The sequence below is a fragment of the Microtus ochrogaster genome, chromosome 8 (assembly GCF_000317375.1).
Source record: "Microtus ochrogaster isolate Prairie Vole_2 chromosome 8, MicOch1.0, whole genome shotgun sequence".
In the NCBI taxonomy this organism is placed as follows: domain Eukaryota; kingdom Metazoa; phylum Chordata; class Mammalia; order Rodentia; family Cricetidae; genus Microtus; species Microtus ochrogaster.
Genome location: NC_022015.1, coordinates 53,195,271 through 53,207,432, shown reverse-complemented (window position 1 = coordinate 53,207,432; position 12,162 = coordinate 53,195,271). Strand labels below are relative to the sequence as shown.

General features: G+C 40.1%; 1 protein-coding gene across 1 annotated transcript in view; it reads right to left on the bottom strand.

The window, feature by feature from the left end:
* The window catches only part of Ptar1 (protein prenyltransferase alpha subunit repeat containing 1), a 44,921-nt gene that overhangs the window by 13,852 nt on the left and 18,907 nt on the right, over window positions 1–12,162 (bottom strand). The window contains exons 3-5 of the mRNA XM_005352071.2: window positions 8,515–8,581; window positions 5,770–5,874; window positions 3,916–4,129 (exon numbers count right to left, since the gene is read on the bottom strand). Coding sequence (XP_005352128.1) covers window positions 3,916–4,129; window positions 5,770–5,874; window positions 8,515–8,581 — 386 coding nt within the window. The remainder of the gene's footprint in view (window positions 1–3,915; window positions 4,130–5,769; window positions 5,875–8,514; window positions 8,582–12,162) is intronic.

The following is a 12,162-nucleotide window of genomic DNA, read 5'->3' as shown; positions in this document are numbered from 1 at the left end:
TTTCTAATCAACTTCAAAACCAAGCTTTGAAATTGATAAATAAATCAATATTTTTAGTATATTCAGAACTATGTAGACATTATTGCTAATTTCAAATGCTTTTACATACATGCCCCTGCATAAATGGGGATTCACTTCCTAGTCTCAGGCACTCAATAATCTTTGGCTATCTGAACTTACTAGCACAATGGAATGATATGGTATGATTTGGAATCTGATTATTTTAATTGTTTTGAGATTCATCTACATCACACAGCATTCCAGTATCTCATTTCATTATTATGGTCAACAGTGCATTTTATCAAGGCGTCACCTTTGATTTTCCTTTTCTCATATTTGAATAGTCAACAGTTTGAGGCAATGAACGTTCTCACTCAGGATTTAGTATGAACATGCATCCAATTTTCCATAACAGGGCGGCGGGAGCATTAATAGCCATTCTTTTCCTCCAAGAATACAATCTACTGATTTTAACTCTACCTGGCCCCTCCTATATACAGCAACCCTTGGTTTTCTCTCTTTCTCATGTTAGGCTGTTTTCCAAAGTGATGACCCTACATTACATTCCTACTAGCCATATTATGGGCCCCTTCTCCTATGCTCAGACATTTGCTACTATCTGCCATTACTGTTACCATTCTAGTTAGTAAGAAGCAGTTGTTCCACTCATCGTGGCTATGATGTGCATTTTTTCTTTGTTAATGATGTCAAATGTCTTTTGTGTCTTTATCAGACATTTGTATATCTCTATTTTTTCAGTTAAATGATAATAAACTTTTAATTGGCTAGTCACAATAAATTTTGTTCATCTATACTATTCTATTCCCCTTCAAAAATAATTTTTAAAATTATTAAACAAACAAGTGTTTACTTAAGCACAGAAACATAAAACATAAAGTGAACATCATGTTTCTATCCCATAGCACCATCAATCATCTGTTACTCTCTAACTTATCTTCACACCCAAACACTATTATGCTTATTTACTAAAAACAAAGAAACAAAAAAAAACCAAACCATAACAACACTATGTGTACAGATGAACACCTGGGAAATATTAATTACATTCCAGACTCTGTCCAACCACTCAAAAGTATTTTTGTTTCATTAAACGCCAACATCCTAAAACTGTGTAAAGTCTACACTATATTTACTTTTATGCCAATAACCTACTGTAAACATTTTTGCTTAAATGATCTTAAGTAGACTATTTTTTATTATTTTATTTTATTTTATTTATTTTTTTTTTGTTTTTCGAGACAGGGTTTCTCTGTGGTTTTTTGGAGCCTGTCCTGGAACTAGCTCTTATAGACCAGGCTGGTCTTGAACTCACAGAGATCCACCTGCCTCTGCCTCCCAAGTGCTGGGATTAAAGGCGTGCACCACCACCGCCCGGCCTTAAGTAGACTAAAATACTCCATCTTGTGATGGACAATTATAAATGCTTTCATATTTAACGGCAGTGTTTACTGAGTAGTAGGGAAGAACATGGTGACTACCACTCTATGTGGATCCTCCTATTCTATGTACATCACTCCACCGGACAACCCGCAGGGCAGCTCCTGAGGAATTACCATCATACTCCTTTCATAGGCAGGGACATGTGGTTAGAGAGGCTGGGTAGCTTCCTTGAGGCTACATAGTAAATTGGTAGAACAGAATAAAAATTAGGTCTATATGATCACTGAGTAGCACCTTTAATTACCATACCATATCCATTTTCTCCGCTACTGTTTCTTTAAGATGAAGTCCAGAAACACAACTACCATGACTCTACCTACTTTAAAATCTAAATGTGATCCCGTTGCCTTTTATTAAGACTTACAGAGTTCAGTGTCATCTTCTTGCCAGTACTGGATATCTCGCATTTTAAGATACTATTTTCAACTTTCTACCCTTGAAATAATACTAGCCCATTTTATCTACTTTCCTCTTAAAAAGTCCCCCCCACCTTACCCCCGAACTAGTGCTTGAGTCTGGTGCTGATCCACTCAGCTATCTCTTCTCTAACCCACTCACTTCTATTTTGAGGTGATTTTTCACTAAGGTCCCCATCCATATCACTTTTAAACTTGCTATGTAGCCCAGACTGCATCATGTGTGCTCTTTCTGCCCAAGCTTCTGAGTAGCTGTGATTACAAGTGTGCACCGTCACACTCAAACTTACACACATTTCTAAGTTGGTCTAGACAACTGGTGCTTTGGTTAACTACTTCCTCTCAGAGACAAGGCACAAAGCATGTTCCAGTTGGACCCAAAGGCTTATAACAACAGAAAGAGGATTAAAAAAATAAAAAAAAAAATTCAGTACATTTTACTGAAAACAGAAAAGGAGGAAGAAATGCTAGTGCAATGGTGTCGGTGATGGGAAGGCCCACAAGTCCTCCTAAAGGCAGCTCAGGGAGGAGCGACTGGACGTGAGCTCAGAAGGAGATCCAGGCAACTGAGTCAAAACCTTATCAATTACCTATATATTTAACATAAAATGGTCTCAAACAGGAATTTCACCTTGGCCCATGTCTCTGATACTATGAGGATGTGCCTTGAAAGGATGCTCCCCCCAAGCCTCCAAGGGTTACACCACTTTCTGACTAACTGTGGGTGGCTCTCCCCACTAGAGCTCCAGAAGGGTGAAGCTTGAGGACCCAGCGCGGCAGCTAGGAATGCTAGCTAAATGAGAGTTAAAGCATTTCTCACGAATGCACCACACAGAGCCAATCAAGCACACTAGCTGCTCATTTCCCCTTTTACTGGTGGGAGGACAGAGAAAGAAACCCAGTACTCACAGCATAGTAACTCAGGCAATCCTCATAGTGGCCTCAAGGCAGACAATAGAGCCCTTATTTTAAAAATAAAATCTCAAAGAGTTACTTTCCATGTAAGGCTCAAATAGGAGCTCAGGCTAATCTGACTCTAAGCCTCTGCTCTGCTGACTCCTTTGGGGACCTCCCCCCGAAACTCTGCTGTGTGAACAGAAAAGGAGAGGTCTACTTCTCTATAAGAGTTGGCTTGAATCCCCCTGTAAGTGACAACTGTATTTCTCCTGGAGGATTCCTCACTAGGACACAAGGAGGAAAGAGGAACTGGGAAGAGAAGAGGACACTGCTGGGTCACAACTGCAGGAGGCTCTCTGGGCCCGCTGACCTTCAACCTCACCTCTTCATTGCTTCAACCCTGGTGCTTTCAGAACAGCACCAAATATTCTTATGGAATCCTAATACCATAAACAGTAAAGGAAAAATGGCAATAATTTTGTAACAGAGAAAGGAACTTGGGGGGCTACCAGCCTATCCCTCTGACGGATAAGCACTACATGTCCCAACTGATTCAACTGGGGTGAAGGCTAAGCCTCAAAATACTCTGGAAAAATACTCCCCCTCCCCATTTCTAAAGAAAAAAAAAGAAAAGATAGGCTGTGAGAGCCGTGCTGAACCTATGGAAAGACCTTATGTCAGATCCTACTGTCATTTTGACATCACAGGCCTGGGGAGGACCTTCGCAATCCCAAGGTGAGTTACAGTTCTGCCAAGTCTATCCCTGCTCTCTCCTTTCCTTTCTAAAAGTGAAGGATATAAAGAATGCCTGTAGATTCAGCTTATTGACATGTATCTAGAGAACATCATGAATAATTTCAATTATAAGCAGTTTAATAATCTTAATGAGTTGGCTCTGCATGCCTCTGGTCTAGCAGTGTATTTCCCTTAGCAGCATCCTAAGCTCCACCAGTGGGGAATGTAAACCCTTCTGTAATTATGAGGATTTCTCTGGAAAACAAACCTTTCTTGATCCTCTGGGGCTGCTGGAACATGACTTTCAGAGATAAATTACTACAAAGATCTAAAGGGTGGATTGTTTAGAAAAAAAACAAAGGGTGGATTGTCAGGGTTAGCCACGGGGAAAGAATAACAGTCCTACCTTGAGATCCAGCTTGGCCACATTCTGTAAAACCCAGATGCGATGGGACCAGGCATTATAGTTGCTGGGATATCTTCCTGCTGCCTCACCACAGACTTCCATTTCTTCCTGTAGTATTCGCTGTGTCCTCTCTGCAGGAACTGTTCCTAAATTGCCTTTGGCCACAGAAGAAGGCAAGGAAGTTTCCTGACTTAACTGCTGCAGCACCCAGCGCCTGTTAATATGGCACGGGGGAAAGAGACGGAAAGAATACAAGTGAGAGAGGAAAACAATTCATCTTCCTTGTTCTTAGTTCCCACATACAGAGATGCAAAATAATAGTTATCTACAAGCTCGGGAATGGGGATGTCAAGGGACCTGCTACTACTGTGTTCGGGAATACAATTCATCTTAGGAATACGAGTCAGAAAGGACATGAAAATGACAAACAGGAAAGAGAAACTTTTCTAAAACTTTCAAATCTATCAAAAAGAGGTCATTAGCTCCCCAAATGACAAGTCCCCAAATCTCCCTGGCCAAGAAATCTACAGAAAGAAGTCTATGTGTGTGTGTGTGTGTGTGTGGTAGGTTAGGCGCAGGGCCGGCCGTGGATTATGGCATCAGGGAGCAGACTCATATCTTAGATTATATGTGCATGTCTCATCCACATTTGTTGCAAACAAAGTTTCATTTTGATAGCTTCCACTAAGCAGAATTTTGATATCACAGCATAAAATGTAGAAGGAAAGAAAAGACATTGAAGCATCAAGGTTTAAATGTCCTCAGTCACAGACTCTCCTTTTGTCTATGTATGATTTGCATACATTTCAGTCAAAAGCAACAGAAAGGATTTCTAATCAGTTTGTATTTTTATGGACATACTTTCAGACTAAGAAATTTCCAACCCAAAGGTACAAAAAAGTGAGTATGGAAATTCATTTTATTTTTAAATAATGAAGTTTCACAACAAAATACATTTGTTTCTAAATCACAGACCCTCAGTACTGAGATGTGTATTTACTATCAGACTACTGGCATCAGCCCCCACAGCCACCTCAATACCAGCAGCTTTCTGGGGCAAACCATGCCAGTTTCTGGTAAGGAAGAAAATACAACTGACCATGGTTTGTTAAAAGCCAACTTAAAATAGTAGCCAAAAGCAAGGTTACAGTCATGACACCTTAAGCCTACCTAGGACCCCAACAATGTTCACAATTGAGAAATGTTAGAGGCGTAATTAGGACAACCTTCCTGAGAGTAACTTCCTATGATATCACGGCAGCAGGCTACACCACTGCATTTAGTCAAGTGAGCAGAGTTACGAGAGCTCTCAGACAAGCCTGCTTTCCAATAAGAATTTCCAGAATACATTTTGGAGCTGTATTCTCACTGCCTCAGGGTCTCACCCTAAAAATGCTCCTTGCATTTATGATTTTAATAGTTTTTCACTTAGCCCATATACCAATCACCTCAATTACCCTCAGCCTCCTTTAAAATTTAATTTTTTTTAAACTAGGAACACAAGACCATGTATTATAGTTAAGCATCTAAATACAATTTCCGAAACTGCTACAGATGGGTAAAAACAGACGTTACTGAGCAATTACTATGTACAGGGCACTGTAGTAGGGCTTGTATACCACTCTTCAGAAGCACTGAACTACAAATTCTATGGCTCAAGTATAATTATTGCTCACGTTTTATAATGTGAAAACTCAAACTCGGTACCATGGACACTCAGGTAACAACTAATCATTCTTAGAATCAAGTGTAAGTAACGTGACTTTAGAATTCAAATTCTGAATAAACACAACAGTGTTTCATAAGCTGTGATCTTGAACTGAACAGGGATACAAAACTACCTATCAATCACACCTGTGAATCCATGTCTCTGGACTCTTAGGAAACTTAGTTAAGGCCAATTTTCCCAGATGTAGATCCTTAATTGGACTTAAAGTGCCAGAAAGGATGAGCTCTTTCCTATAACAAAAGAAAAAAAAAGCATTAATTTTCTATTCAATCATTTTTATTGCTTTTATTAAAATCTCATGGTTAATCACCAAGAATTATTAAAGAATGGATAACAAGAAAGAGAGGCTTAGGGAACAGTTCAGCCAGCAAAGTCCTTGCTACGTAAGTGGGAGGGCTTGAGCTAGGTCCCCAGAAGTCACATAAAAACAGGTGCCACAGCAGAGCACTGGGCTGGGCTCCCAGACTACAGCTGGAGAGAGGGAGGAGTGATCATGTGAACAAAGGGGTGAAGACCATGATAGGGATACCCACAGAAACACCTGACCTGAGCTTGTGGGAGCTCACTAACTCCAGACTGACAGCAGGGGACCTTACATAGGACCAAACTTGGCCTCCTGAATGTGGGTGGCTGTTGTATGGCTGGGGAAGTCTATGGGGGACACTGGCAATGGGACCAGGACTTACTCCTAGTGCTTAAACTGGGTTTCTGAAGCCCATTCTTTTTGGAGGGATACCTTGCTCACAGCCTAGAAATAGGGGGGAGGGCCTTGGTCCTGCCTCAAAGAATTTGTTGACTCCCCATGGGAACATGGGAAGCCTTACCCACTCTCCGGGGTTGGGTGGAAGGAAGGTACAGGGCAGAGGGTAAAAACTGGTATTGGTATGTAAAATGAGAAGAGATTGTTTTAAAATAAAACAAACAAACAAAAACCCCACAACCACAAAAACCAGGCACCACAGTAGGTATCTGCAGTCTTGGTGCTGAGGAGGGAAGGTCTGCTGGAATGGTGGGGCTTGGGGTTATGTGTCTCACAGCATCACACTGACACCATCTGTAATTTCTCAATAGATATGCAAATCCCCAGTTCATCCCAGAGACACAAAACCAACCACTGCCACAATTTATTATCATGCTGGTCAGTTTTTGTCAACTTGGCAAAAGCTAGGATCATCTGGGAAGAGGTATCTTATCTGAGAAAAATGCCACCATAAAATTGGCCTATGGGCAAGACTGTGGTTTTTTGTTTTTTTTTTTCCTTGACTAATGATTGCTATGGGAGGGCGGAGTCTACTGTGGGCTGTGCTATCCTGTAAGAAAGGCTGAGCAAGCCATGGGAAGCAAGCCAGTAAGCGGTGTTCTTCCATTTCCCGTGCTTCAGTCCCTGCCTCCAGGCTCCTTCCTTGAGTTCTTGCCCTGATTGCCCTCAGTGATGGACTGAGAGAGACTTCTAAGCTGAAATAATGCTTTCCTCTCTGACCTGATTTGAGTCATGGTGTTTTATAGCAGCAATAAAAACCTAACTAAGACAACAGTCAACCATGGTTTGAACATTTTAAATGGAAAATTCCAGAAACAATTTCTAAATCTCTGGGCATCTGATGAAATCTCATGTCACATGGTTCGGGATGCGAACCCTCTGTGCGGTGTGTCGTGCTATCTACCCCGCAGGTCTGGAGGCACAGGGCCCTGGAACGCATCTTCCCAGGGTAAACAGAGAGGACCGAATGCTATTCCAGTTTCTACTTCAGGAAGTTCTCTCAGTTGGTCCTTGTACCCTTCAACAGCTCCAATTGCATTTTAATTTTAAAGGTTCTTTCCTTACATTCTTGCTCTCAGATGCTCTAGGCCCATTTTGTAGACTCCTGCCTTGGCCGTTTTTCCAGTAAGCCCAGTTCCTTTTACTAGGGACCAGACAGTTTCATATGGCTCAATCAAATATCCTAATTCAACAGATGTGATGACTGAAGTCCAGAGAGGTGTAGGAACATGCTCAGAGCTTCAGAACCATCACTATTAATCATAGACATCTCAAAAACATGTCTATGTGGAAGTTAGCAAAATTCTTAAAAATCAATTATAAATACAAAATTCAGTATAATGGGACCTTGTTTAAAACACACAGAAAGTTAAGCAAAATATTATTTAAATCATCTCTAGTGATAAAGAATTATAATTTGTATGGCCCTATCCTGTGGAAATTTTAAAATAGAACATTCAACAGACTTCACTTTTCCTTATCATTCACACCCTACTTTCCTTCAAGAGAACCTGTTTTAGTCTAATGAATACTAGTTGATTGGAGCTCATATACACATTTGGGCCATTTAACTGAAAAACAAAACAAAACAAAGCAAACCAAAAAACTTTTCAATAAAAAAAGCTCTTGTCTGAGTTAATCACATGCAATCATTCTTCCGCCCTGAATGTCAGACATTTTAGTGGCTGTCTCACAGTATCACAATGGTTATGGGTAAATGAAGACCACAGGCCTGGGCCTTAAATCCTTATCCCATTTACCTCCCTTCACTCCAGTGCAGCTCAACTCTCAAGCAATGCCTAGTAGTTCAATCATATAAAATATCTGTAATCCCCACATAAGGGAAGAAAACAAAGTGGGTATCAAACAGTATATTGTAATTCAGCAGGACAATCTATATTTTAGGGAAAAATGCTTGCATAAAAGACAGTTATAAGGTACAGTACATGTGTTAGAACTGTCATGGAGATATTATAAAGAATCTGTATAAGAAGCAAACACTGGAAGCTATGGTTTATATTTCATTTCCAAGTAGCTAACAAGGTCACAGGGCTCTACACCTTCAGAAGTCTGGGGAAGCTTCACTTTACCACTGAAGAACATGGCATACCTCACATTCCATGCGGTGGTGAAGTCTGGGTTGAGAAGCAGCAGGGTGCAGGTGACATCTATCAATTCTAAAATAAAGAGAGCCGTTAGGAACACAGTTTTACCTGTCAAAGCCCACTTTCTTCCAGGGTCCTTGTCCACTCTCGTTACAACCTGTATCCAGGCTGTATTAAATTTAATAACAAACATGCTCTCCTAAGGCGGCAGTGGTGGGGCTGTTATCCTCAGGATTTTCTTCTATTTGGGATCTGTACAATTATTTTTAAAGTTAACAACTTTACAGTGTGCCCATAGAGAATAATTTATCCTCCATTCTTTTAGAAAATCTGACAGTAATCTAATTTGCATTAAAAATAATTTTGAAATCACCATTCATAATTCTACTAATGTCTCAAGCACTAACTAAGAAGTTTTCAGAAAATAGGAGAGAAAAATCACCCATAATCCAATTTACATTCTGCTGCAAAAATTCCTTTTCTTCTACACATTTTACATAGCAACAGCAATGATAAAAGTACACTAATTGTTTTTAAAGACTTACTGTTCTATTTTCCAGAAAATACATCATATGTATTATAAATGCCATATAAGTCATACTTCAGTCTTCATTTTTCTTTACTATTTTTACTATTTTTACTTCATTGAGTCTAGGCTATTCATATTCACCAAACATGGATACAAATAAACTCAATAAACCTGCTTTTAAAAATTGATGAAATCTGGATACTTTCTTGTTAGTAAAATTGGAGACAATTTTAGAATTGCTATTACTGATCTAGAGACACATTGCTAAAGTAGGTAATGACACCAGTGGTATTAAATACCACGTGAATACAATATAGAAGTTGTGGCTACACCTTCTGCGGCACTGCTGGAGGCAGTATAATACTAAATGCTCTGTTCACATTAGTTCAATGCATTCTCATAGATGTGAGCCAAGCCGTTTCTGTTCAACTTTACAGCAGGAAAATGAAACTATCAGGCTTTCTAAAGATTATTTTTATTTTATGTATATAGACACTTTGTCTGTATTACCTCTGTGCACCACTTGTGTGCCTGGTGCCTGCAGAGACCAGAATTGGTCATCAGATACCCTGGAACTGGAGTTACAGAGTTATGAGTCACCATGTGGGTGCAGGGAATCAAACTCAGGTCCTGTGGAAGAGTGGTCTGTGCTCTTAACCACTGAGGCATCTTTCCAGTCCTGAGAACTAGAGTTTTAACCAACTAGTATGTCACCTGACATTTTGATCATATCAATTATACTGCAAATGAAATGTCTGGCTATAGAGATAAATGAAGCATTTGAAGTACTTAATACAAGATAAACTTTAAACATAAGAGAAAACACATAGCTATCTCATGTATACACTTAAAAATGGTCCAGTTAACTACTATTCTATTACGACATAAGATTAGCATTTGTTCAGCATTTATGATTCTACTGCTATGGATAACTTTGAACATTCAAAAACTAAAAAGCAGGAACTACACACACTGACTTCTGACCCACATTTTTCCTACTGCAAGTTCCTATGTTCAAGCTTGCTGTGATATAAAAAACAATCTAATTCATATCCTTTTTTTGTTTTTTAATAGCTTTTGGCACTAATTTAATGTTTGCCAAGGAAACTAATATAATGTTCAACATCACTACTCACTTAATCCCACAAATGTTCTAAGTATCAACAATGAGCAAGGATTAAATAGTCCTAGAACTCAAGGAACTGATATAATTCTAATAAGACCTCATCTTACCCTTCATAAGATTATCTTCTTGGCCGGGTGGTGGTGGCACACGCCTTTAATCCCAGCACTTGGGAGGCAGAGGCAGGCGGATCTCTGGGAGTTTGAGGCCAGCCTGATCTACAAGAGCTAGTTCCGGGACTGGCACCAAAGCTACAGAGAAACCCTGTCTCGAAAAGCAAAAAACAAAACAAAACAAAACAAAACAAAACAAAACAAAACAAAAAGATTATCTTCTTGCTGGAAAAAGCAAACAAAGGGCATATACCACCCGGGGCCTTCCTAAGAAGCTATGACTAATTCTTCCTAGTGTGCCCATGGGAATTATGAGTGCAGTTTGGTAAAGGTACAGCAGACTGTGGAGAGAGTGATGTCAACACAGCATGCTCTGAGACGCTATGGAGCACAGCACAAGTACAGCACAAAGAGGCAATTGCTGTCCACTGAAACTGGCTCTATTCCTAACCTCAGAAGAGTCATCAGTGCCCACCCCAGAACACACTTAGAGCATATGGGAAGGGTTATATGTGAAAAGGAAGCTGCGGGGTTCTTTGATGTCAGCGATTGTCCCAAAAGCTCCCTAAGTAAACTGGCTCTTGGTCCCTGTGTCCTTCTACAGTACAGAAAATATACAATGAGAGTTATATCTGTTTGTATGTTTAATGCAACTCTCCCCCTCTACCCCCTAAAGTGAGACAGAAGCCTCTGTGCAGTAGCACAGGCAGAGCTAATAAACACACACATTCAATACTGGTTCCCACAAATCCATGAGAGGCTGTGGAAGAAGGCTCATCACTGTAGTGCTTCCTTTATTAGAGACAGCAGGTGCTAGGATCACAGCCCTGCTTTACCACTTCCTGGGAGTTCTGGGCAAAACAAACACCCAAGTAAATCAGTCTCATTGTGCTCAAAAAGATAGATGCCAGAACCTTACCACTGGTAAGGCATAGCCTTGTGGCAATACACAGATTAATAGAAATAAGTTAATTTAAGATATAAGAGTTAGTTAATAAGAATCCTGAGCTAATAGGCCAAACAGTGATGCAATTAATAGTTTCTGTGTGATTATTCAGGTCTGGGCAGCCAGGAAACAAAAGAGCAGTCTTCTTCTACGAAATGGTGCCTATATGTTTGGGGCTAACCAGCATGGCCAGCCACACACTTCGCATCTGGGTGCTTGTATGCCTGCTCGGGGTTAGAAGGGAAGTAGCTGAGAGCATGCTTGCAGCACAGTACCCACGCCTGGATTGTGTATGTTAGGCTGTGCACAGGAAGGAAAGCATAGTGGATGCCTGCCGCCATTCACGGAGACATTCCCAGGCCATGTAGCATGCTGCATGGCAGATTTAGCTTTTACTCAGACCAAAAGGGTTTATGTGCTGCACAGTGGTTCCCAGAGTTGAGGTGGTGAACACAGCTCCTACCCAAAGCTGGTAGTAAATGTACCTCGGCCATATTGAAAGACCAAGAGAGGTGGAGCCAGCAACCAGGGCTGCCACAACCACACTGCTTACCATCTTAAAACACTCCTTGTTAAAAAAGGATTTTTGATACACAGTAGGACAAATTCAACATAAAAGACCTCTAAACAAGACACAACATGTTTAAAAATGCACATAAGCTTAGGAGGGAGAGGAAAAAAAGTAAAGACAGTTATAAATAGAATTAAAGTCTTTAAAAAGACTACAAATAATATAAAAGAATACTGATTAAAGCAGAAAAAGCCATAGATTAAAGGAGTAAGGAAAAATAAGCCACATAAAGATGGAAAATCCACAAAGCATCTGGATTATGCATATTTTTGTGTTTTCTTTGAATTTTTTGACTGCAGAGAGACATTTGTTTCTGGGGGCTGCTAAGTTAAACTTATTTAAAAATAAGGGAGAGAGAGTTTAACACAGAT